Source organism: Brassica napus, unplaced genomic scaffold (assembly GCF_020379485.1).
Source record: "Brassica napus cultivar Da-Ae unplaced genomic scaffold, Da-Ae ScsIHWf_1459;HRSCAF=2050, whole genome shotgun sequence".
NCBI lineage: Eukaryota > Viridiplantae > Streptophyta > Magnoliopsida > Brassicales > Brassicaceae > Brassica > Brassica napus.
Window position 1 is genome coordinate 257,823 of NW_026014872.1, and position 22,462 is coordinate 280,284.

A 22,462-nucleotide genomic window follows, 5' to 3' on the forward strand; every position below is an offset into this window, starting at 1 on the left:
AATTAAATGTGTTAGGAACTCCATTGAAAGTGCCACTAGCCAGTGGTAAAATATTTTGCAATTTGCCCCAACCAACCCGAGTTCGGATCCAATGGTATACTTCTTTTTATTTTCAAATCATGTAAAACGACGTTGTTTCACTTAACGCCAACAATAAACGACGTCAAATTTTTCTGTTAATTTGCTGATGGCGTGCTGAATTGGCAAGTCAATGAAAACATTGTTAATTAATTCTAAAGTCAATGAAAGATTTGTGTTTTTTTTATCAGCTCAAAAGTTCCTTTTTTTTTTGGTAATTCCTGCAAAGTTCGTATTTTTTTGGCCGAATTCTCGTTTATATTTGGATTTAGAGTTAAAATTTAGATTTACAGCTTATATTTGGGTTTAGGGTTTATTGATTAGGGTTTTAGGTTTAGTATTTTTAGGGGTTGAGAAATAGTTTAGTACATAAAAGTTAGATTCACATACTACTTGAGTGATATGGAATACACTCTTTACTAAAAAAGTTTCTATTTATTTGAGGTAAAGAAGTGTTTGACGTAGCTGATTTACGTAAGGTGAAATAGTGGTGCTTCACTCTTATCCATAACAATAAGTGACGACGTCATGCACTCTCTCTTTCTTTTACCGGAGACTTACTAGTGAAAAGGATATAACCGAATAAAATATGAGACAAAAACTAGTTACTTAATAACGTTAAAATCAATGCTATTTTCTTAATTTTCATTCAGAATTTAGCTACTGAGCAAATTCTCCCAATAATAACTAATTGATTATAATGTCAGGACATGCCTCGTCATGTATTTTCAGATCGCAAGCGACGTGCGTTAAAACGTTTGCATCTCTAGCAAAATAAAGTCACTATGATCTTTAAATCAGTGCAATTGCTTTAGAAAAGAAAATTAATACATTGACATGATTATGACCCGATTTTATATATCCAGCTCAACCATTACAAGATTCACAATGATATGATCGTTCCTAAAACGTTCAATATTTAAATGCTTTTAGTTAACAACACTTTCGATGATTATTTGGTATACATTATTAAAAATAAAAATAAACAAGATTAATAAAAGTTATTATATAACAATAAACGAGATTAAAATGCTATTATGTATCTTTCTGTTTCTAAATAAGTGTCAATTTGATATTTTTTACACAGATTAAAAAAATAATTGAAATGTATTTAAATTGTTATTAATTATAACTTTTTTACCTATAATATTTTAGAAAAATAAAACTATTTATAAAATCAATGTTGTTTGCAATTAATTTTCAACTGAAAGTAAATATAATTTGCATTAGAATTCTAAAATTACATTTTTTGAATAACAGAAAAAAATTGTTAAAATAACATTTATCATGAAATAAATAGGTAGCTGTTAAACCAATAGTTCGTCCAAGGTTGTTGTCTAAGACGCATTATCTTCCAAAAGTCAATGGATCGAACTCAAAGACGTGCATGGTGAATGTCCAAGACTTAAAAAAGCAACTTTATAGTTTCTTTTAGATATAAATCAAATTATATGCGTCAAAACCAAAACCAAAACCAAAACCAAAACCAAAACAAGAACATTTCTTTCTCCTCTGTTTTGTTTCAAATGGTTGATCAAACTACGGATGTGGTTGTACATGTCAGTTCTTCTGGAGGAAATATTTTCCGACCAGACAACGCATTGACCCCAGAACCTAGGAGACAGACACACTTGTCAGCTCCTGCTCCTGAGAAAAAACTGACTCTTTTTGCCTTACGACTCGCTGTTCTTGAGAAGGTTGTTTATATATTACAATATTCTTCTGTTTTTCTTTTTAAATTTATGAGTCTTTTTTCTCAAGTTTTTAATGTGTTCTAACCACAGATTGCTTCACGGTTGGGATCTTTAGGATTCGTATGGGCCACCGTTGTTCTTCTTGGTGGTTTCGCCGCAAGTTTAGAGACATCAGATTTTTGGTTTGTTACTGTGATTCTTGTTGTGGAAGGAGCTCGGATTTTCAGCAGAAGTCATGAGCTTGAAATGCAGCATCAGTCTAAATACACAATCTCTGGAATCAACACCTTCCGGTTACTTGTCAGACAAATTATCAGAATTTTCCGCAAGAAAGCTCAAATTGCTGGGAACAACGCTAGATCATCGGTTCAGGAAAGTGAAACAGAACAGCGGACTGGGAGGCAGATCGAGCGGACCAGGACATGGACAAGCTCAGATGTTCCTATGTTGCCTTACACAGGATGGGTTTTTGTTTCAAGAAACGTGAGTCGAGTCTGCTACTGGCTCCAGATTGCTTCTGCTTTCGCTAGCATTATCATCTCCATGATCAAGCTCATCAGGCAAGATTATGGAGGTAATGAACTGAAATCTAGAAGCACCAATCTTCACTCGTCTTTAACTCTCTTCTACTCTCTAGCGCTCGCGGAGGCGCTTCTCTTTCTTGTTGAGAAAGCTTACTGGGAATGGATGATCAGCGTTTACAAGATTCTTGATAAAGTGAATCAAGAATGCGGTCTCGAGAGGTCTGGAACTGATTCAGTGAGAAGATTCTTCTACAACGCTTACTCGAGATGTCTAAATGGGAGCATCTTTGACGGATTGAAGATGGATATGGTCGTTTTCGCCATGGAGCTTTTGGTGTCAAATTCTCCTGATGAGCAGCTCACTGGAGCAGAGATTCTCTATAGATTCTCAACAAGCCAAGACTATTCCGTTGATACCCTGCAGAAGATTGGGACTAATCTAGAGATCATAGAGAGGTTGGTTGAGATGTTGAATTGGAGAAACAAGAATCAAGAAGTTATGAGAATGTCATCTGCAGAGATTCTCTCAAGATTAGCTAGTAAGAAGCAAAACTCTCTGAGAGTTGCAGGGATCCCCGGAGCGATTGAGTCCATCTCTTCTATTTTAGATAGCACGAGAGATTCGGGTCAAGCCACTGATGAGATTGGAGAAAACAGTATCAATCAAACCGATCGCTGGACGTTCAACAATCTTGGACTGTTGATTTTGAAAAGGCTAGCTAGAGATCATGATAACTGTGTGAAGATTGGGAAAACAAAAGGGTTGCTTTCAAAGATCATTGACTTCACTTATGCTGAGAAGAGGTTGCTGAAAGATCCAAATCTTGCGGCTAATAGAATCTTGGCTGTGAAACGGTCATTAAAGCTGTTAAGGAAACTGGTGAAAACAACGGGTGCAACAGGGAGAAACTTGAGGAGAGATATCTCTGGGATTGTCTTCACAGTAAGCAACATTAGGGAAACATTGCGCCATGGAAAGAAGCAGCCTGGTCTGCAGAAGCTTGGTGCAGAGATCTTGACTTCCCTTGCGCTTGACGAAGGTGCAACTGAGAAAATTGGCGGCACAGGCGGGGTTCTAAATGGACTTCTCTGCATATTCTTGAATGATGATATTCCAGGGAATCAGACTAGTGGCGTGAGAGACTCTGTTGGTGAGACTATAGCAATGCTAGCTCAAGGAAGTCAGAGCAATTGCCAACGCATGTTGAGATCAGATGATGTTCTTCAGCGCCTTGTTGAGGCTTTGAACAACCCTTTGATTCGGTCGAATGCAGCGAGAATCTTGAGGAATCTATGTGCATATACAGATCCTAATCAAGTTAAGGAACAGCTGAAGGAAGTTAAATCAGCTGGAGCAACAGTAAGTCTTGATGATCTTGATTAGATAGAATTCATTATCATCACTAATTGTTATCTTGTCACACTACAGGTTCTTAAGGCAATAATGTCTGAAAAGAGCAAACCTCAAGAGGTTATGGTGGGATTAGCACCGCACATTTTCAGGTTAATGAGTGCTGAAGAATCAAGAGAATTGTTCGAGGAAGCGGGAGTAACCAAGGAAGAAGTAGCCAATGCATTAGTCAACATTCTCAAGAGACATGAACAGCCAGTGCCAAAAGTTCCAAGAATCAGGAGGTTTGCAATTGAACTAACCATTCAGATGATGAGAACTAATCCTGAGACGGTCAAGACTTTCCTAAACCTTGGGATGAAGAATGAATTAGAGACAGTCCTTGAGACTGCAGCTGAGGTTGAGAACTTTGATATATTCTCGGGCACGGTTGGCTTGGCACGCCATGGCTTAACGATCAATGAACTCACAGAAGACGCAATACGGTTATTGAGTTAGTCTCAGACCTCACAGCCACATGGAATAAAAAGTTTAAACAACATTGACTTTGTCTCAATCCCAAATTGTCTTCAAATCATTGTCTTTGCTCATCATAGTGTCTTTAAAATGTGTATCAAATTGGCCCATTTTCTTATGTTCGTTCTCCACATCATCTGCTTTGCTTCCTGGAAATGGGAGCAAAATACATGTGAGATGCATCTATATGTTTATAAATACGATTAGTGATCAAAGTATAGGTAAGATGATGATCTCGTTATATGTTCGTAACTAGAGGATAAAAGATCTTTGGTCAAAGCCAACAAGAGATGATTTTTTTTTAACAAGACTGACTAGGTCATGAATATATTTATATAAATCATAACTAGATGATATAACTTGTCGTGGCAAACCGTTTAAACACTTAAGCTTTCCTTTCTAATTTTCCCAAACCAAAACAAAATTATCTAGTTTTGAAGAAACTGAGTAACCAATGTGGAAACCGTTTCGTAGGCAGAACAAATCCCACAAGAAAAGAGGCTACAAATTTACTTTTAGTTACAGAAAACTTTGTTAAAGAGGTAGGAAAGGATAGAGTTTAGAGTAAAATATTAGAGAACGAAAGAGAATACGAAGAATGGAGAGAATAACAAAAAGTATATGTATATTGCTTATATACAAGAAGATACATATTTATACGAATATAGAATTAAGATATAGAATACATAAAAGATATATTTTCATATAGGAGAGAGATTAGGTCATCTTTGCATGAAGGAGAGAAAGTAGATAGTTCATGCAAAGGCTCACGTCTGGGACTTCTGACTGGCTATCTCTAAAGCCACCTAAATGACGAAGAAAAAAAAGCTGGATATTGTCGTTTCTTTGCTGAGAATCAGACAGTACCTGCTCTAGAGTGGTTCGCAGGACTTCAAGGACATTACATTGATAACTTCACTCGACTCGTCTGATCGTCTCCCGCGTTGGTCTTCATAGAAACTAGAGCAACGGAGGCCGATCTATGGAACCTTAAACAAGCCCCAAGCCCAGAGACAGTCAGAGCCGGTCCTTGTTTTGGTGAGGCTACAAGCTAAAAATAATAATAATGTGGCTACTAATGTCTGAACCCCTCACCTCCACCAAAGGATAGAGGCATTTAACCATTGGACTAAAGTTACTTTTGTATAATTTGGTGGCCGATATTTTACATAATAATATAAAGGCCGCAAGTCCATGCTTCATTAGCTTCACAAGGGCCGGCTCTGTGTACAGCTGTAGGCAGGAGCGGACCTAGGTAACAACAGGGTGGGGCAAGTGCCACACACATAATTTTTATTTTCCATTAGTTTTCTTGAAAAAACTTAGAAATTCATATGGTTAATCTTCATTGCCCCATGCACCTCTCTTTGGAAATTAACTCTAACTACTATAATTTTGCTACATAATATATTATGCCCCATATTATTGTAGATGCTAGATCCGTCCTTGGCTGTAGGTTATTTCGAAGAACTGTGATTTTGAAATTTTTAAGCTTGATTACTGTGAATTTAGTGCTATAAAAATAAATGAGGTTGTGGACAACACTTACAACCACTACCAATCACACCCGATAATTACTTTTGGACGTGGTGGTAGTAGTTTGAGAAAATCTAGAAATTTAATAATTTGTATTTTCATAAATTAGGATTGCAAGAGCTTTTTACGTTACATAGTTTTTATCTTTAAGATTATATAAAGAACCGGTAATTTGCTTTGTCGGAAAACATTTAAACTAATTAAAAAAAACTGCATAGAAATAGTGAAGTACACATGTCACTCATAGAATTGCCAACTTACTTCTGTTTTATAATGTAAAAGATAGGCCATTAAACCAAAATGTTTCAGTAATTCGAGTAAATCCAAACATACTATATTTTAGCGACAAAGAAAATCTGTTTTTTAAAGCCTGGTTACAAAAAAAGAACGAAAATCTATTTTTGGTCAACAAAAAATCTAAATATTATAGGAAATTAAATATATGGAGATTACATCTGCTGACCAAAGAATTCCCAAAATATATTATATCATATATAAATATATACACTTAAGTGTTTTTCAACTATTCAATTATTTTTCATTCCCAAAGTCGAGAAAAAAAAACTAGTTAAAAAATGGCTTCATACAAATGTTTCGTTTTTGTGTTGTTGTGCCTAACTGTTAACTTGATCTCTTGTATGCAACAACAATTAACAATTATTATATATCCATGTTTTTTCTTTATGTTTTTCTTTAAATAATTAATTAAAGTTTTGTAAATATCTCAGGTGCTGCGGATACTTGCGATTCACCCAGACATAGTCTTTTTGTGATAGGTCCTTGCTCACAAATTCCAAACTGCAATAATAAATGCGTAGAATTACACTATTCTGGCGGAGAATGTTTTAAAAAGTCCAGCAGCGCCACCGAACTATCATGTGGCTGTTGTGTATAATTCATAATGTTATGGAGATATTAATTATATTGTGGAACTGTTAGTGCTTTAATTAATAAAAATATATATTGTACTATTATTTTTGGTTTAAATCTGATTTCCTTATAATTTGAAGCCTTCTTACTCAAGAGTACATTACTCTATAGGATACTTTTTTGTCTTTTTAACACTGTAAAATACAAACTCTTTGTGGAGCACATTCAAGGAATCCAATGAGTGTTTTGGACAAGAATGCTCTCCTGTCTAGCGAAAGGGAACATTGATATTCTAGTTAGTAGCTAGTTTTTTTTTTTGAAAATATTCTTCAAATTAAAAGCACGAGAAAGCAAAAATTTAGTGGGATCGTGTGACCCCCTAATTTAATCTTATTTTTCTGATCGGAACGATAGTTTCCACCATTCTTTCTCATTAAACCCCTAATTCAGTCCTTCAATCGTAAGCTATTCCACATTCCAAATCCCTCTGTTCTTCACCTTATACAAACTCAACGAATCTCTGCTCCTCGCAAAATTCACGAAACCCACCGGTAAATCGGGGCTGCGTTTCCGTTTGATTTATGTGTTACAGTGTCTCAGTTGATCTTTGGAGCGTTGGTTGTGTTTTCGCTGAGATTCTTACCGGTAGATCACTTCTTAAAAGGAAGAACAGAGGCGAGAAAGGAACCAAAGCGATATATAAATACTACTCATTCCAGATAGAGTTTTTAATGAGTTTTTGTGTGTGTTTGTTCTGTGTAGATTGAACAACTTAACAAAACGTATAAACGCTTTGGTTCACCAGATGAAGAATTCTGGGAAAAGAACAAGCTTCGTTCTCAAACTAAGATGTTCAGACCACAACATCAATATGAGCGTTGTCTAAGAGAAAATTATAAAGATTTTCTTAACTATAATAGGCTTTATCACGCTTCTCTCAGGAATTTCATATATTTTATTTAATACTAGGTAATAACCCGCGCCTTGCACGGGATGTGATTATTAGTTTCATTATTTTTAATAAAAAAAACAATAAATCTGTTTAATCTGGATATTAGTTAGGTTTTACGTTTTTTTGTTTTTAATCTTCTAAAATATAACTATTATTTTAAATTAATATTCATTTTAGTTTATTTGGTTAAAACATTTGATTTTTAGGTTTTTTCGGATAAAAACCTAAAATTAATATTATATGTTTATTTTTATATTATAAAGTTTAGATAGTCGTCATGTCGAACCAATAGTTTCATATTATAGTTTTTAAACAGATAATAGTTTAAGAAAAAGAAAAGAAAATTATTAAGACAAATCATTTAACTACAATTTGGTCAATAGTGAAAGAAACATTAAGAAAAAATATTTCAACTTTCAAAAAAATTAGATACTTCAGCTGTGGTGAATACTTAGTTATAAGATGCTCACATCAAGGTGCACATGTATATTTATGTAAAAAGTATATAAAAATAGTTGAAAAATATATAAAGATATTGTTAATTAATATTAAATGATATTTTTGTTTAGAATAATACATGAAAGATAAAATTAAAATTTATTTAAAATAAAAAAGACCTTGACATTGGTCATTTTTTTATCAAAAGAAAATAAAATTACATTCGTAAATAGGGGTGGACACATATCAAGTATCTGGATATTTGGAAGCATTTTGTCGATTCGATTTTTAGCCACCTAGATATTCGGTGACTCGGATATCCGAAATGTTTTAGAATTTTAAAGAATATTCGATTTGATTGTAAATAAAATAAAATTTTAAAAAAATTTAATAATAACATTTTATTACAAAAATAAAACATTATATAACCTTTTAATTCTAGTACCTAATATAATAAATTTATATTGTAAAACTGATATAAAGTATAATATATATAACATATATATATTCTTTTCATATATGTATATATATGCATATAACATATCAAATTAGATATATGTTCCTAAAAATATTGGTATTAGTGATTTGTTTCTTTTTTGGATATTGTATTTTAGTATTTGATTTGTTTCGTAGAGTTTCAAATATCAAGATTTTTTGGTTCAAATCAAAACAGATAACAAATCGAATCAAAATTTATGAATATTTTGCTCAATTTTATCCGTAAACAATAAAAATAATATATATATAGTTTAGCTTTTGATTCGTTATCTATTTTTATTCGAACCGAAAAATCTAGAGTTTTATTGGAACTATGTATGTGAGTTTTATATTAAAAAAAATCATTAATATAATTATAGTGTGAACACATTTATGATTATAGTGTGAACGCGTTAGCATATTTATTATCAAATCATTGTGAAGCTGCCACGTGTCTATTATAATGTGAATGTATTTATTACAATGCTTCTCTTTTAATATATAAGGGATGATATTTTTGTTTAGAATAATACATGAAAGATAAAATTAAAATTTATTTAAAATAAAAAAGACCTTGACATTGGTCATTTTTTCATCAAAAGAAAATAAAATTACATTCGTAAATAGGGGTGGACACATATCAAGTATCTGGATATTTGGAAGCATTTTTGTTGATTCGATTTTTACCCACCTAGATATTCGGTGACTCGGATATCCGAAATGTTTTAGAATTTTAAAGAATATTCGATTTGATTGTAAATAAAATAAAATTTTAAAAATAATTTAATAATAACATTTTATTACAAAAATAAAACATTATATAACCTTTTAATTCTAGTACCTAATATAATAAATTTATATTGTAAAACTGATATAAAGTATAATATATATAACATATATATATAATTCTTTTCATATATGTATATATATGCATATAACATATCAAATTAGATATATGTTCCTAAAAATATTGGTATTAGTGATTTGTTTCTTTTTTGGATATTGTATTTTAGTATTTGATTTGTTTCGTAGAGTTTCAAATATCAAGATTTTTTTTGTTCAAATCAAAACGGATAACAAATCGATTCAAAATTTATGAATATTTTGCTCAATTTTATCCGTAAACAATAAAAATAATATATATATAGTTTAGCTTTTGATTCGTTATCTATTTTTATTCGAACTGAAAAATCTAGAGTTTTATTGGAACTATGTATGTGAGTTTTAAATTAAAAAAAAATCATTAATATAATTATAGTGTGAACACATTTATGATTATAGTGTGAACGCGTTAGCATATTTATTATCAAATCATTGTGAAGCTGCCACGTGTCTATTATAATGTGAATGTATTTATTACAATGCTTCTCTTTTAATATATAAGGGATTTATTTTACTTTTATTTAAAATAATCTGTCGATCAAGATTCTTTAGGAGTTAATGGTATTGTCTCCTCAAGCTTTAAATCAGCTTATCATGGTATCATTAAACCATAAGATTATCTTTCTTCCTCCAATCTCAACTGCAGTCTCCTGCTACGACGCCGCTTTGCATTCTCCGATCAGATTACGAATACGACGGATCCACTTTTAATCGCTAACGCCACTCAAGAGTTATATTTTTTTGCAGATTCAACACAATGGCAATATCAAAGCTTCATGAAAGGAAATTAAAGTCAAATGATCTCAAATACAGACAAAGGTAAGAACCAATAACAATCTTTTTTTAAAACACCAGAATTCCACTAAGGATCAACTGGACTAACTTATGATAATATATTCTCAATTAAATTGAAGCTCATGTCATATACTCATATGTATTGTCTGATTGTTGCTTACAGTTGGTCGACATGTTAATCCTTGGGTTTAAGGTTTTGATCCAGTCGTATCAGTGTGGGATTAGTTTTTTACACACGAAGATACAATAAAGCTAATCGGGAGTCATATCAGTGTAGCTTCTGATACGTATCTCCTGCTCTTTAATTTCTCGATCACGTTGAATAGGTTGATTAGGAAAGGGATCTCACCGGTATTAAGGGAAAAGGTTTGCCTTTCTCTTTCTGATGCTGCCAAGAAAAGTCCACCGCCTAGAGAATTATTACAGTGATTTGAGCAGGCCGAGACGGAAAGGCCACATTGACAACACAGCAGATCGATCGTGTGAGTCTGATCTTTTCCGGAGTCTCAATTTTTTTTGTTCTTCAGGGAAATTGATGTATTTTATATTCAGTTAATTTTCCAGGATACATTGGTATTGTTTTAATTGGTTATAAGCTCTGTTTCATATTGTAATTTGATGTAGTCTCAAAAGCATTGAAAAAAGAAGATGCTGTTATGGTTGGAAATTTAGAATATTGTTTCTTTTCTTTAGGGACTGTTTGTTTCACCATTTGTCATCTCCATCCAAATGATTCATTTGTATGATCTATTCAGATGATCTATTCAGATTTTTGTGATTGTTTGTTTGTCCATCCATATGGTTCATCTAGATGAATCATCTAAATAGATCTTATGTTTGTTAACTTTGTTTCTTTATTTTCATTTCAATTCAAATGAATTTAGTAAATAAATTATCAAAATACCCTTGTGTTGGTTTAATAATATGTTTGAATATGTATATCAATTAACATAAGTATATTACTTTTTAATATAATGTAATGGACTTCCAATTTTTTTAATAGCATAAGCCCATTATTTTTTTTTCTTAATTTACTGCTATATATGTTTCCAAACAACACTATATTTTTTTTAATTGCTATCTATGTTGCCAAACAAAAAGTTAAAGTACTTCTACTTTAATAAGATAGATTTCCAAAAGTCATCCGGATGATACATCTGAATGAATTTCACTTTTAGTGTCTAAACAAACAAAACCCTCATCTTCATCCAAATGACTCATCCAGATGGAGAAACAAACGGATCCTTAATGATTTGGTCTTTAAACCCTTTTTCTTTTGATGATATTAAAAAAAGCTTTAGCGGTCCATGTGAATTCGTGGGTGTGTTGCCTTGGTTTGATCCTCCAAGACATGATACCGTAATACAATATCAACATAAAGATGATTACTGGTTAATATCTGTCTATTTACTTCTATTTTTGGCTTTAATCTTATGTAGTATTGGTTTTCTTATAGGGGTATTGCCAAATAGACTCGACATAGGCTTAGCATGGGATCAAACATGTATCCATCAGCATAAGCTTCTCTACTTGGTAATCACAAAGACGAAAGCCTAGCTTATGTTCCCGTTGAACGGTTTTTTTGTTCATGAACATGCTATCTCTCTCTCTCTCTCTCTCTCTCTCTCTCTCTCTCTCTCTCTCTCTCTCTCTCTCTCTCTCTCTCTCTCTCTCTCTCTCTCTCTCTCTCTACAGCGATGTTTTGGTTTATGTTTCAGCCAGAGCAGAAGTACGAGATTGTGAAGAAGTTGCAAGAACTGAAGCATATATGTAGGATGACTGGTGATGGATGCTCTCCTGCTTTGAAGAGAGCCAATATTGGTATCGCTGTTTCTGCTGCTACAGATGCTGGACGAGGCACTTCTGATATTGTTCTCACCAAGCCTTGACTCAGTGTTATCATCAGCGCGTTTTAACCACTCAAGCTATTTTCCAAAGAATAATGAGCTATACAGCCAGTGCTCTCTTTTAAGCTATAGTTTTTCACTGTATTCTCTCTTCTCCAATCTCACTTTGTTTTCCCATGTTTTTTCTAACAGATTTATGCAGTCTCAATCACCATTCGTACAGTGTAAAGTAAACAACCTTGCATGTATTTTTGAACATCTTTAAATCTTCATGTTTACGTCCTCTTTGTACCCTTTTATAGTTTGGGTTCATGCTCATTGCTTTAATATGGATAGTGAGTTTCTCTCTTTTTAAAACTTCCTCCAAGTGCTTTAAATGTTAACTGCTCGACATGAATAATCATGACTATCTCAAAGGAAAAAGTCATGCCTTCTCCTACACCAGATAGCTGGAAAATCAAATAAATCTTTGCAACTGGCATTGTCTTTGGAGGCTATTGGCTTTAGTGGCCATATTTTTCTTTTGTGCTGCTTACAGAACCAACTTCTACCCAGTATCTAAAATATACACAATCTTTCTCTCTCTCTCTTTTATTTTGGTAAAAATGTTAAAATATACACAATCTTTCTCTCTCTTTTTCTTCAATCAACTTCTCCAATATCACACAAGCATGCTCTCTTTGTTCTTTTCTTTTGAGAACGCTTCATGTCAGAGACTTGAGAGGCAATGAACATGAAATGATGTCCGCTTTGTACTTACAAGTCAGTGTTATGAGTCAAACCTTTATACTCATCACTTGATCAAGAGGTAAGTATTTTGTAGAACGACCTGGTCTGCTCTTACTTATTGCCTTCTAATAACAAAATCTGTAAAGCATAAAACATTTTTTCATTTCTACTTGCTTTTATTTACCGATATGCTGTGTGAAAATATTTTTCTGCATTTCTTTTAGAGGAGTATTCTCAATTCATATTTACTATATGCATATGAGTAGTCATCTCTGTGTTTCTTGCTGTACCGTCGCAAGAACTTGCGAGTCAGAGTTCAATACAATTCAGCTTATTTATGAATAATTTTTGTTAAATTCTCTGAGTATTAACTAGGGTCATTTATAATGTTGTCCAGAATTTGAGTGTCATTTATTAAGTGCCGGCTTCCGAAAGTATTTTACATTGCTATGGTTAATGTTTTTGCTTCCTTGGTTACAAATATGTTCTATACTAAATTAACTTTATATTGTACGCTGATTTTTTTTTTGAAACATGTAATAATTATTAACTTAAGATACGCTTAGACTTATACCGATGAACCCATCTGAAGAATTATGCTTACGACGAACCTTAGAGCAACTCTAATGGTGGGTTTTAACCATGCAGTTGTTAAGTTATATTTGGTGTATGTATATAAAAGTATAATAAAATTCTTGGAAACAAAACCAATAATATCTTATTAACATATTATTGATTGGATTTCCAAGAATTTTAGTATAGTATTAAGAGTGCATTACCATTTAGGACACTTTTTTCACTTTTTGACATGTTTAGACACATGTTGCTGGAAGGACACTTTCTATTATGTTTTGGTAAAATCTGGACGAAACTGCCCTTCGCTGAGAAATCTGATTCAAAAAAGTAATTGTGTATTTTTTCTATTTAGTTAGTGGGGACCAAATTTAGTTGACTTTTTTGGTGGAGTTATGAAAGTAGGTTAATAAATAAAATGAACAATTTACAGCCATTGGATGTGAAATAGATTAAGAAATCCAACGGTAGAAGACTATTGCTATTTCAAGACTTTAGTTAGTACGTTTATAAAAGAAGAGATTTTTATCTGCCGTTGGATATGGAAGCAAAAGAAGATCATAGGGCTAAGGCAATTTGTACTTTTTTTTACCCTATCATGTTTAATTCATTATTATTTCAATTTCTAATATATAAATAAATATATAATATCCATATAAAAATTTATTTATTTTTTTCTTATTATTTTGATATCCATATCCATATATTTTATACTTTAATGTTTAACTAAAATTTTCAAATTATAATTTATTGTCCATGTATTTCGTGTACGTGGACAAAATAAGTGTGGATAAAAAAACTGTGGATGGGAGAATTGATATTGTGGACAAAGAGATGTTCATGTGAGTAACTGAAATGGGGATGGTTGTTTGTAGATACATATCTTAGGGTGCAATATATATATATATATATATATATATATATATATATATATATATATATATAAGTTTATTTGAGTTGAATAGGGTCTAAAGTGCACTAATAAAAGTTTGTGGCTAAATCAAAAGAACCTTTCTGCATATTTTAAGAATCTTGGGATGAAAGCTTGAATAACCAAAAATTCAGGCACCACAGTTGCAAAAACTCATTTTGCTTTCTCTCAAACGAATGAACCCACATCAAAGTTTATTGATCTTCACGAATTAAGAATCAAAACAATTTTTTTTGCTCATGATGACAACGTCTGGTGCAATTTCAAAAGCTGTTGTTGACGCATGCCTAATACAATAATACCCACAAGCCATTTGCATCAATTACTTGAATCATCAAAGATTTTTCCAGATTGACGGCCTGGTCCCAGCAAGATCCCATCAAATCGCTGCAGAGACAAACAACTTCGTTTAACGACTTCAATCTGCGGTCAAATCTCTAAGCCTTTGTCTCCTCTACCGTGGATTTCATGTTTTTTCCACCGCTGATTTCATGTCTCCTCCGCCATGTATCCTCCGCTGCAGGTTTCATCGGTGATGAAAAATTCTCTAATCGGATTTGGCTCTTGTCCACGTCCATCTCCCAAAGCTTCTCCATCAAAAATTCACACACCGTAAGTTCTGGTATAACCTAAGAGGCGAGGAGTCATGTGTCTTCTCCATCAAAATCTCACACACTGTAACCTCTGATATCGTTTACAGTAGGGATAAAAGTGATGAGAGAGGAATTAGGGCTAGGAGAGAAATCAAATTTGCGGCGAGACCTCTAGAATCATGGAGATTATGAAATTGAAGATGAAGGAGAAGAGGTTAGGAAATTAAGAAAGTGAATCTGAATTTCTAAAAAAATAAAGATGGAGAGAGAATAAAGGTTCTGTTTTATAATAAATGTTCCGTTTCGAAAACTCAAAAAATGTTTGGTTTATCAATTTATTTTTAAAACAAAAAACATAAAATTCTTATAGTTGGGATTTGGAAAAGTGAGATGAGTTAGAGTTAGAAGAGAGTGTAGTTAGTTAGAGGGTATGTAGGACATTGCACAAGGAAGATGTGTGACTCCAGCAACAAGTGTCTTAATATGTAATATGAAAGACAAAAAGTGTCTTAGAGAGTAAAAAATTCTAGTATTAATTAAATAATTATTATTATTTATACATACACTAATATGTAACTTAAGAACTCAATTTTAAAAAACTATATTTGGAAGTGCTTTTATAGGATTGCGTAAATTACTATTTTATAAAACCAAAGTCTTATTGTTTTGTCAACAAAACTGTTTGTCGTAAATATTATCTCTGGACAAAGTCTTATTTTAATTAAAAAAAATTTGGCAGCTGTAGTGTTTTATAATTACCTGGTTCAGTTTGATATTTCTCAATTAGAAGAGTAGATATGGTTTGGGTGGTCTACCCAGGAGGCTTTGATACGGGTCCTACATTGACCTTGTTGAGATATAAAACAAGGCGACTTTTGCAACTTTTCTGCCTTCCTTCCCCAAACGATTCAGACTTTCACTTACTAGGATCCGTGCCGTTTCAATCTCACTAAAACGACGTGCAAGTCACTTGTATCCATGTTGAACGCTGTGTCGTCTCTCCCCCACAAAGCCGCCACTGTACAAAGCGCCTACGTTTTCATTTTCCGGCCCCCAAATCATTTTATACTTTCCCGCCTTGCCAAATCTCTTTCTAAATCGTTTCATCAGCTGCTGCTAAACGAATCGACACAAACCCTAAAACCGCAGAATGTCGACGTGGCAGCTATTACCCGATTCAAGCGGCGACGGTTTCCGGTGGGATGCAGGTGGCCGGATTCTTCAGTCTGGCAAATCCGATTCTCCGGCAACCACAGCTCCCCCTCTACCTTCCATGGCGGATCTCTTGCTCCGAGGTGATTCTTTTCTCTTCAGTCTGGGAAATTGACTATTAATATTTATTGTTTGATGAATCGCTCATGTGAGGGAGGTTAAATAAATAAATGATTGTTTGATGGAAAGGATGCTCGAAACTTATAGAACCAGAGGAATCGAAGCCAACAATGTTCACGACTGCTCTGGGCAAATCTGTTGCTCTTAAAGACTCTTCGCTTTCCAGAGCCAAATCGATTTTATCAGATTCAGGTACCCTTTCTTTTAGTTTTACAGGAAGGAAACCTCTTTTATTTTCTTAGACATGTGTTAGATAATAGGTGAAATGCTTTCAGAAAAACGTTTTGAATGTTCTTTGTTGTTAATTTCACGCTGTTTGTTGAGAAGAAGGAATCAACTTACTATCTTACTTTGTCAAGTGGATGACTGACTATTAAAATTGACATTTTTTTTTGTTGCTAACAGCTGATGATCTATTACTTGCCTTTCTATTTGTGTAGACGATGTCGCTCTCTCCAGGGAGAGTGGGTTTGGTGTTCCCAACTCTTGTTTCCAGACTGCTTCTAACAAGAAGGTTAACGTGTCTTCTGCTGGTATGGCAAGAGCCAAGGCATTGTTAGGACTAGAAGAAGAAGATGAGTTTAGTGTATTCAAACACGTGAACCACCGTTTGCCTTCTTCCCACCAGCAGCAACATGGGTTAAGGACTCCTGAGACGTTTGGTGCTGAGCATCGTTCTGTAACTCCAGGAGGACATAATGTATCTGGGAAAAGATGTGAAATTTTGAGTTCATCTCCAAAGGTTCCTCAAACAAAGTTTCAAACTGCTGGTGGGAGATCATTGTCAGTGTCAGTCGAAGCCTTGAATCGTGCCAGAAGCCTTCTTGGGGACCCTGAGTTAGGGCCTTTCTTTGACGATGTTGATCACTTTGTTACACCCCAGAAAGATAAATGGATAGGTGGTGATATTGCTCATGAGAGCAACAAGCATACATCTAATAGTTTCATATCTCCTCTTCAATCTTCTTCAAAGCAATTCAGATCAGTCAAATTGGAGGACGTAGCTTCCGGGGTTAATTTGATCAAGAAATTTGATGCGGCTGTTGATGAGACACATGGTAACACGCCTTTAGCATCTGATAAGGCAGTTACTAATACCATGGGAACCGGTTTCATTCCAAGATCTTCACAATTTGGAAGGCAAGCTCACCAGCCACTTGTCGATATCACAAATCGCAATGATATAGCTCATGCTAACAGTAACAATAGACAAGAAAGTAGCCAAAAGAAAAGACTGGGAAAGACAGTCTCCGTTCCTCCTTTTAAAAGGCCGAGAACCTCCTCCTTTAAAACTCCTCTAATGAAAAATGACCAGCATCCTTCAAATGGTAATATATTCAGGAAACCTTTTTTTTATTTGGTTGCCTCTCAGATTTATAACTGTTGGTGTCCTGTCTATTATCAGGTTTTTCTGTAGTATCTTGTGATACACAATATTCCAAAAGGGTGCTTTCTACAAGAACTGAAGAAAGGTCTCCAAGAATATATATCAAGGATTATTTTGGAATGCGTCCAAGAGCTACGACCAAGGTATACCTCTTTCGTCCCTTTCACATGTTCCGGTGTTATATATATATTTACCTTATTGTTTTTCATTCACTCAAACCACGCTTACGGGATGTTTTTAGATGGCTGTGCCAGAACATGTCAGACGAATCAAATCAAGTAATGCAGATAAATATGCATTTGGTGATGTCTCTTCTTCAAGTGTGGTGGGAGCTGAAACTTTTCATCAGATGTTGGCAGAATCTGGTGCTTCCTTACAATGTGCATCTAGAGAGTAATTTCTCCGTTCCCTTGAAATGCTTTAACTTTTAAGTTACCCATCTTGTTTGCATATTGTATCAGACGTACTAATGATCTTGCACGTGACTCTAATTTTATTAGATAGACAGTCAGAGTGAGCAATAATTTCTACATCTATTATCTATTTATCTCTACATGTATATGCACTAGGTGGGTCACCAATCACTACAGGTGGATAGTTTGGAAACTCGCATGCTACGAGACATACTACCCAGCCAAATGCAGAGGAAACTTTCTGACGATCACCAATGTCCTCCAGGAACTAAGATATAGGTTTCTCCATCGTTCAGTATATCTTTTTTTTTTAACTTGTTATTACTTGAACTAATGCAAAGTCTAACATGATTAATCTACCTACATAGATATGAGAGAGAGGTCAATCATGGTCACTGCTCTGCAATAATGAGGATTCTGAGTGGTGATGCTCCAGCTTCTTCAATGATGGTGCTCTGCATATCTGCTATTAATCCAGAGACTCGAGAAACACATGGTTCTGATAGTGGCAACAATGTGAAAATAGAACTCACTGATGGGTGGTATGAACTTGCTATTGTTGTATTCAAACCTGTTTTCTTGCTTTCTTTCCTCATGGATTTTTTCTAAAAATAAAATTCACAGGTACTCGATAAATGCTGCTCTGGATGTCATGCTGCGAAAACAGCTGAATGCTGGAAAATTGTTTATTGGGCAGAAGCTTCGGGTAAGTTATTTCTTGCAAGCTTTAAATATTTTGTCTGGCAATACATATTTTTGGTCAGATCATTTACTTCCAGCATGCTCACGTTCTTATTACTTATTTGAAGATTCTTGGGGCAGGACTTTCTGGCTGGAGTACCCCAACATCACCTCTTGAGGTTTCTTAGACTTTGAATTTTCTTTTAGACTTTTAGTTAAAATCCTCCCATGTTGGTTTCTTCATGATTGCATTCACCCAAACTTTCAGGCAGCGATTTCGAATACAATCTATTTGTTGTTGCATATTAATGGGACATACAGAGCTCACTGGGCGGACCGACTAGGATTCTGTAAGTAGCTTTATGCTGTGTACCTCACTACTACATCCTCTGAGTTGCTTATTTCATAGCATTTTGTGCTTTCATATTGTTTTACTTATATTGTCTTTTGATCTCTTCTTCAAGGTAAAGAAGTTGGTGTCCCTCTGGCTCTCAACTGTATCAAGTGCAATGGGGGCCCTGTGCCTAAAATGTTAGCTGGAATTACACGAATATACCCTATCCTATACAAGGAAAAGTCAGTATAAAAGAAAATTCTGGCAGTATACTTATGGCAAAGAGACTTATACTTGCTTGGTATTACAGGTTAGGTGAAAAGAAGTCAGTAGTTCGATCAGAGAGGATGGAATGGAGAATGATCGAGCTGCATAACCAGAGGCAAGTTTCTATTATTAGCTGTAGAGAACAACTTTTAGTGACGTTTATGTGATCAATTCAGAATATGAATCTCTTGTCTATGGAGTGTCATCAGTAACTAACCAAAGATTTAAAGGTTCCGTTACATACAATCTGTATATGCTAACAAATCTTCTGGCCTTTCTGAATGTGGAGGGATATTTCTATTGTTCTAGTCAACAGACGAGCTACAGTTTGCAGTTCTTCTCAAGCTTACTTGTCATTTTTTTTATGTTCTGTTTGACTGTAGGCGCTCAGATCTTATAGAGGGTCTTATATGTGAGTACCAGGGAGGAATCAATGGTGTCGACAGCCAGAACGATACTGACAGCAAAGAAGGAGCCAAGCTCTTTAAGCTGTTAGAGTCTGCTGCTGAACCTGATTTCCTAATGGCAGATATGAGTATGGAAGAGTTGAACTGTTTCAATAGATATAAAGAAAAGTTTGAGGTAGAATACTGTGAATCTTTCTTAACAGGTCGTTTCAGTTCTAAATTAAATTAACTGTTTCAATCTAAAACCTCAGGCGGCCATGGAGAAAAAGATGGAAAAATCAGTTGCAAAAGCTCTGGAAGACGCTGGCTTAGGTGAAAGGGATGTCACTCCATTCATGAGGATTAGGCTTGTTGGACTGACGAGCTTAAGTTATGATGGACACCCAAATCCAAAAGAAGCCATTTTAACAATCTGGAATCCAACGGAGACACAGGTATATTGAAAATGCCTAGTCTCTGAATGGTTCCAGGCACTTTTTCTAATGCGTTATATAAGTTTACAGAACCTTTGCCATATGAGTTTTAGATTTCAGGGCGAGTTCGTATCAGAAATGCGACCACATGGTTGAGAAAATTTTGTTTCTTGTAGACTCATAAAACAGTTGCCACTTACTTCCACTGTGACAGAGAACCGAGTTGACAGAGGGGAAAATATACGCAATGAAGGGGCTGGTACCAATGAACATAGATTCAGAAACACTGTACTTACATGCCAAAGGATCTAGCTCAAGATTGCAGCCTTTGTCTCCAAAAGCTTCTGAAAGATTTCAGTAAGTTGTTTTGTGGCCTTTCTGAAGACATACCTAAATCTATCTCATTCTGTATGTTTATGTTTCAGGCCCTTTTTCAACCCCCGTAAATCGATGTCATTGTTGGATCTTGGTGAAATTCCTCTTGGAAGGTTGATAGCTTTTGTTTATGTTCACCCTTTACCAAACGTACTTTTGCTTATCTAACATATCTTATATAATCATCATCCTTTTAGTGAATTTGATATGGCGGCGTACGTTGTATATGTTGGAAATGCGTACACGGATGTTGACCAAAAGAAGCAGTGGGTGTTTGTTACAGATGGATCCTTACAATATTCAGATTCAGGGAAAATCGCAAACAGACTTCTCGCTATAAGCTTCAGAACATCATCCATGGATGACCTCCACAGCCCCCTCATTAGCCATAATCTTGTCGGATCTGTGGTAAAACTCAAAATCTTGTTAATGCAATCAATTGGCAAGAGCCTTTCACATTGTTATAATAAATGTTGTTTGGCAGGTAGGGTTCTGCAATCTAATAAAAAGAGCCAAGGATGTGGAAAACGATATGTGGGTTTGTGAGGCGATGGAGAATTCGGACTACTTCTTAAACGCAGATGCTCCTTGCCCTTCTCACCTTAAAACCAGCAGTGGCCATATCCAAATATGGGCTAACCTCTCTTTTTCTAAATCCGTCCGTTCTCTTTCTATTATTTATTATATAATCTTTTACCAAATGCATAGATGATTTGGATTCAGTCATTCTTCTAATAGCTGCTCTTGTTTTTTTTTTTTTAATTTCAGATCATCGACCAACTTCGGCAGAGAGCTATACTTATTGTCGGTGCTTGTTAATCATATCATGCACAAGGTGTATTGCATACATATATTATATATTTTGGGATAGTTAAAGCCAATTAGATCCGTGAGTAACGATAAACATAAGGATATTTTTAGTCCCCGTACTTGGTAATCTCCTCAAAGACAACATTGTAAGAAAGGTGTCGTGTGTTTGTCATTTGAACTTTGAGTCTCTCTTGGGGTAAATTTAATGATTTAGGATTCACCAAGTCCCACTAGAATTTTGTTTTAAATTTTTTTTTTTTAATTAAACTCTACAATAGTTGCTCTTAGTCAAAATTACATATCTCCCAAACAATTTTTTAACTCAGATTGAACTGATAGCTGGACTGGGTTAAGCTGTAAATTGGACAGATATCTTGGTTGGTGGTTGCATAAAATAGCGAGGTGGTCTATTTTATCTAATTTATTAATTTAGAATCCTATTTTTAATCTACTATAAAGAAGTCATATTAAGAGCATAAATTAATAACTTAACAACCTAACCTAAATTTACTCAAATATAATGTTTTTCTAACAGAATACAATATACGTCTAAATAATTATATTCCAAATAGAAGTCATTATTGGTATACATTGTACAATTATCATTGGTATTTATAAATGAATAATCATTGTTAGATGCTTATGTCAGATTTCTACCTAATCTATCTATCTATATCTATATTAATAAAATGGACTTTTTGAGGCTCCATAGAGTATCCACATCAGCAAAAAAAAACTTCTCCCGAAAGATGACACATATCATAAAATATAGTTTTACATTTTAATATTACTAATTTTCGAAAATTACAAATAATATGTAAACATACAGCATAAAAAATAGAAAAACTACATTAAACATATGTAAAATTGTAGTTTTACATTTTAATATTAATAAAATTGACCTTTTGAGGCTCCATAGAGCAACCACATCAGCAAAAAAAAAAATTTTCCCGAAAGATGACACGTGTCGTAAAATATAGTTTTACATTTTAATATTACTAATTTTCGAAAATTATAAATAATATGTAAACATACAGCATAAAAAATAGAAAAACTACATTAAACATATGTAAAATTATAGTTTTACATTTTAATATTACTAATTTTCGAAAATTATAAATAATATGTAAACATACAACATAAAAATGAAAAAACTACATTAAACATATGTAAGATTACCATTTTTCACTTAAAAAAAGACGGCTTATCTCCATAATGTAACATTACCGTTTTATTAAAAAAAACAAAAAACATTAT

The 22,462-nt window shown here is 34.0% G+C and overlaps 2 protein-coding genes across 3 annotated transcripts; both read left to right on the forward strand.

Annotated features, from left to right (window-relative positions):
• The first annotated feature begins 1,280 nt into the window (after positions 1-1,280).
• Positions 1,281-6,673, forward strand: LOC106400029. The gene is made up of 4 exons (XM_048772185.1): positions 1,281-1,775; positions 1,863-3,656; positions 3,726-6,335; positions 6,428-6,673. Exons 1-3 carry the CDS (start codon positions 1,530-1,532, stop codon positions 4,143-4,145), a joined length of 2,460 nt encoding a protein of 819 aa, XP_048628142.1. The 5' UTR covers positions 1,281-1,529; the 3' UTR covers positions 4,146-6,335; positions 6,428-6,673.
• An 8,923-nt stretch (positions 6,674-15,596) lies between these two features.
• On the forward strand, positions 15,597-21,429 carry LOC106398396 (protein BREAST CANCER SUSCEPTIBILITY 2 homolog B-like). Of its 2 annotated transcripts, XM_048772181.1 has the most exons (19): positions 15,603-16,081; positions 16,188-16,310; positions 16,559-17,446; positions 17,524-17,648; positions 17,747-17,898; positions 18,075-18,197; positions 18,287-18,460; positions 18,543-18,624; positions 18,728-18,778; positions 18,868-18,949; positions 19,064-19,175; positions 19,244-19,315; positions 19,584-19,782; positions 19,859-20,041; positions 20,235-20,377; positions 20,446-20,508; positions 20,593-20,803; positions 20,880-21,053; positions 21,164-21,429. In XM_048772181.1, exons 1-19 carry the CDS (start codon positions 15,937-15,939, stop codon positions 21,212-21,214), a joined length of 3,153 nt encoding a protein of 1,050 aa, XP_048628138.1. In that variant the 5' UTR covers positions 15,603-15,936; the 3' UTR covers positions 21,215-21,429. The 2 variants fall into 2 exon arrangements, with proteins under 2 accessions (XP_048628137.1, XP_048628138.1); XM_048772180.1 differs by lacking the exon at positions 21,164-21,429 and having other exon boundaries at positions 15,597-16,081; positions 20,880-21,107.
• Positions 21,430-22,462: the final 1,033 nt, after the last annotated feature.

What these genes read in the sequence shown, in the direction of transcription:
- LOC106400029 (XM_048772185.1), top strand. Translation starts at nt 1,530, where the DNA reads ATGCGTCAAAACCAAAACCAAAACCAAAACCAAAACCAAAACAAGAAC. An exon ending in GACTCGCTGTTCTTGAGAAG is followed by an intron (nt 1,776 to 1,862) that starts GTTGTTTATATA and finishes TTCTAACCACAG; the next exon opens with ATTGCTTCACGGTTGGGATC. An exon ending in TTAAATCAGCTGGAGCAACA is followed by an intron (nt 3,657 to 3,725) that starts GTAAGTCTTGAT and finishes GTCACACTACAG; the next exon opens with GTTCTTAAGGCAATAATGTC.
- LOC106398396 (XM_048772180.1), top strand. Translation starts at nt 15,937, where the DNA reads ATGTCGACGTGGCAGCTATTACCCGATTCAAGCGGCGACGGTTTCCGG. An exon ending in GGCGGACCGACTAGGATTCT is followed by an intron (nt 18,950 to 19,063) that starts GTAAGTAGCTTT and finishes CTCTTCTTCAAG; the next exon opens with GTAAAGAAGTTGGTGTCCCT. An exon ending in GGAATCCAACGGAGACACAG is followed by an intron (nt 20,042 to 20,234) that starts GTATATTGAAAA and finishes CCACTGTGACAG; the next exon opens with AGAACCGAGTTGACAGAGGG.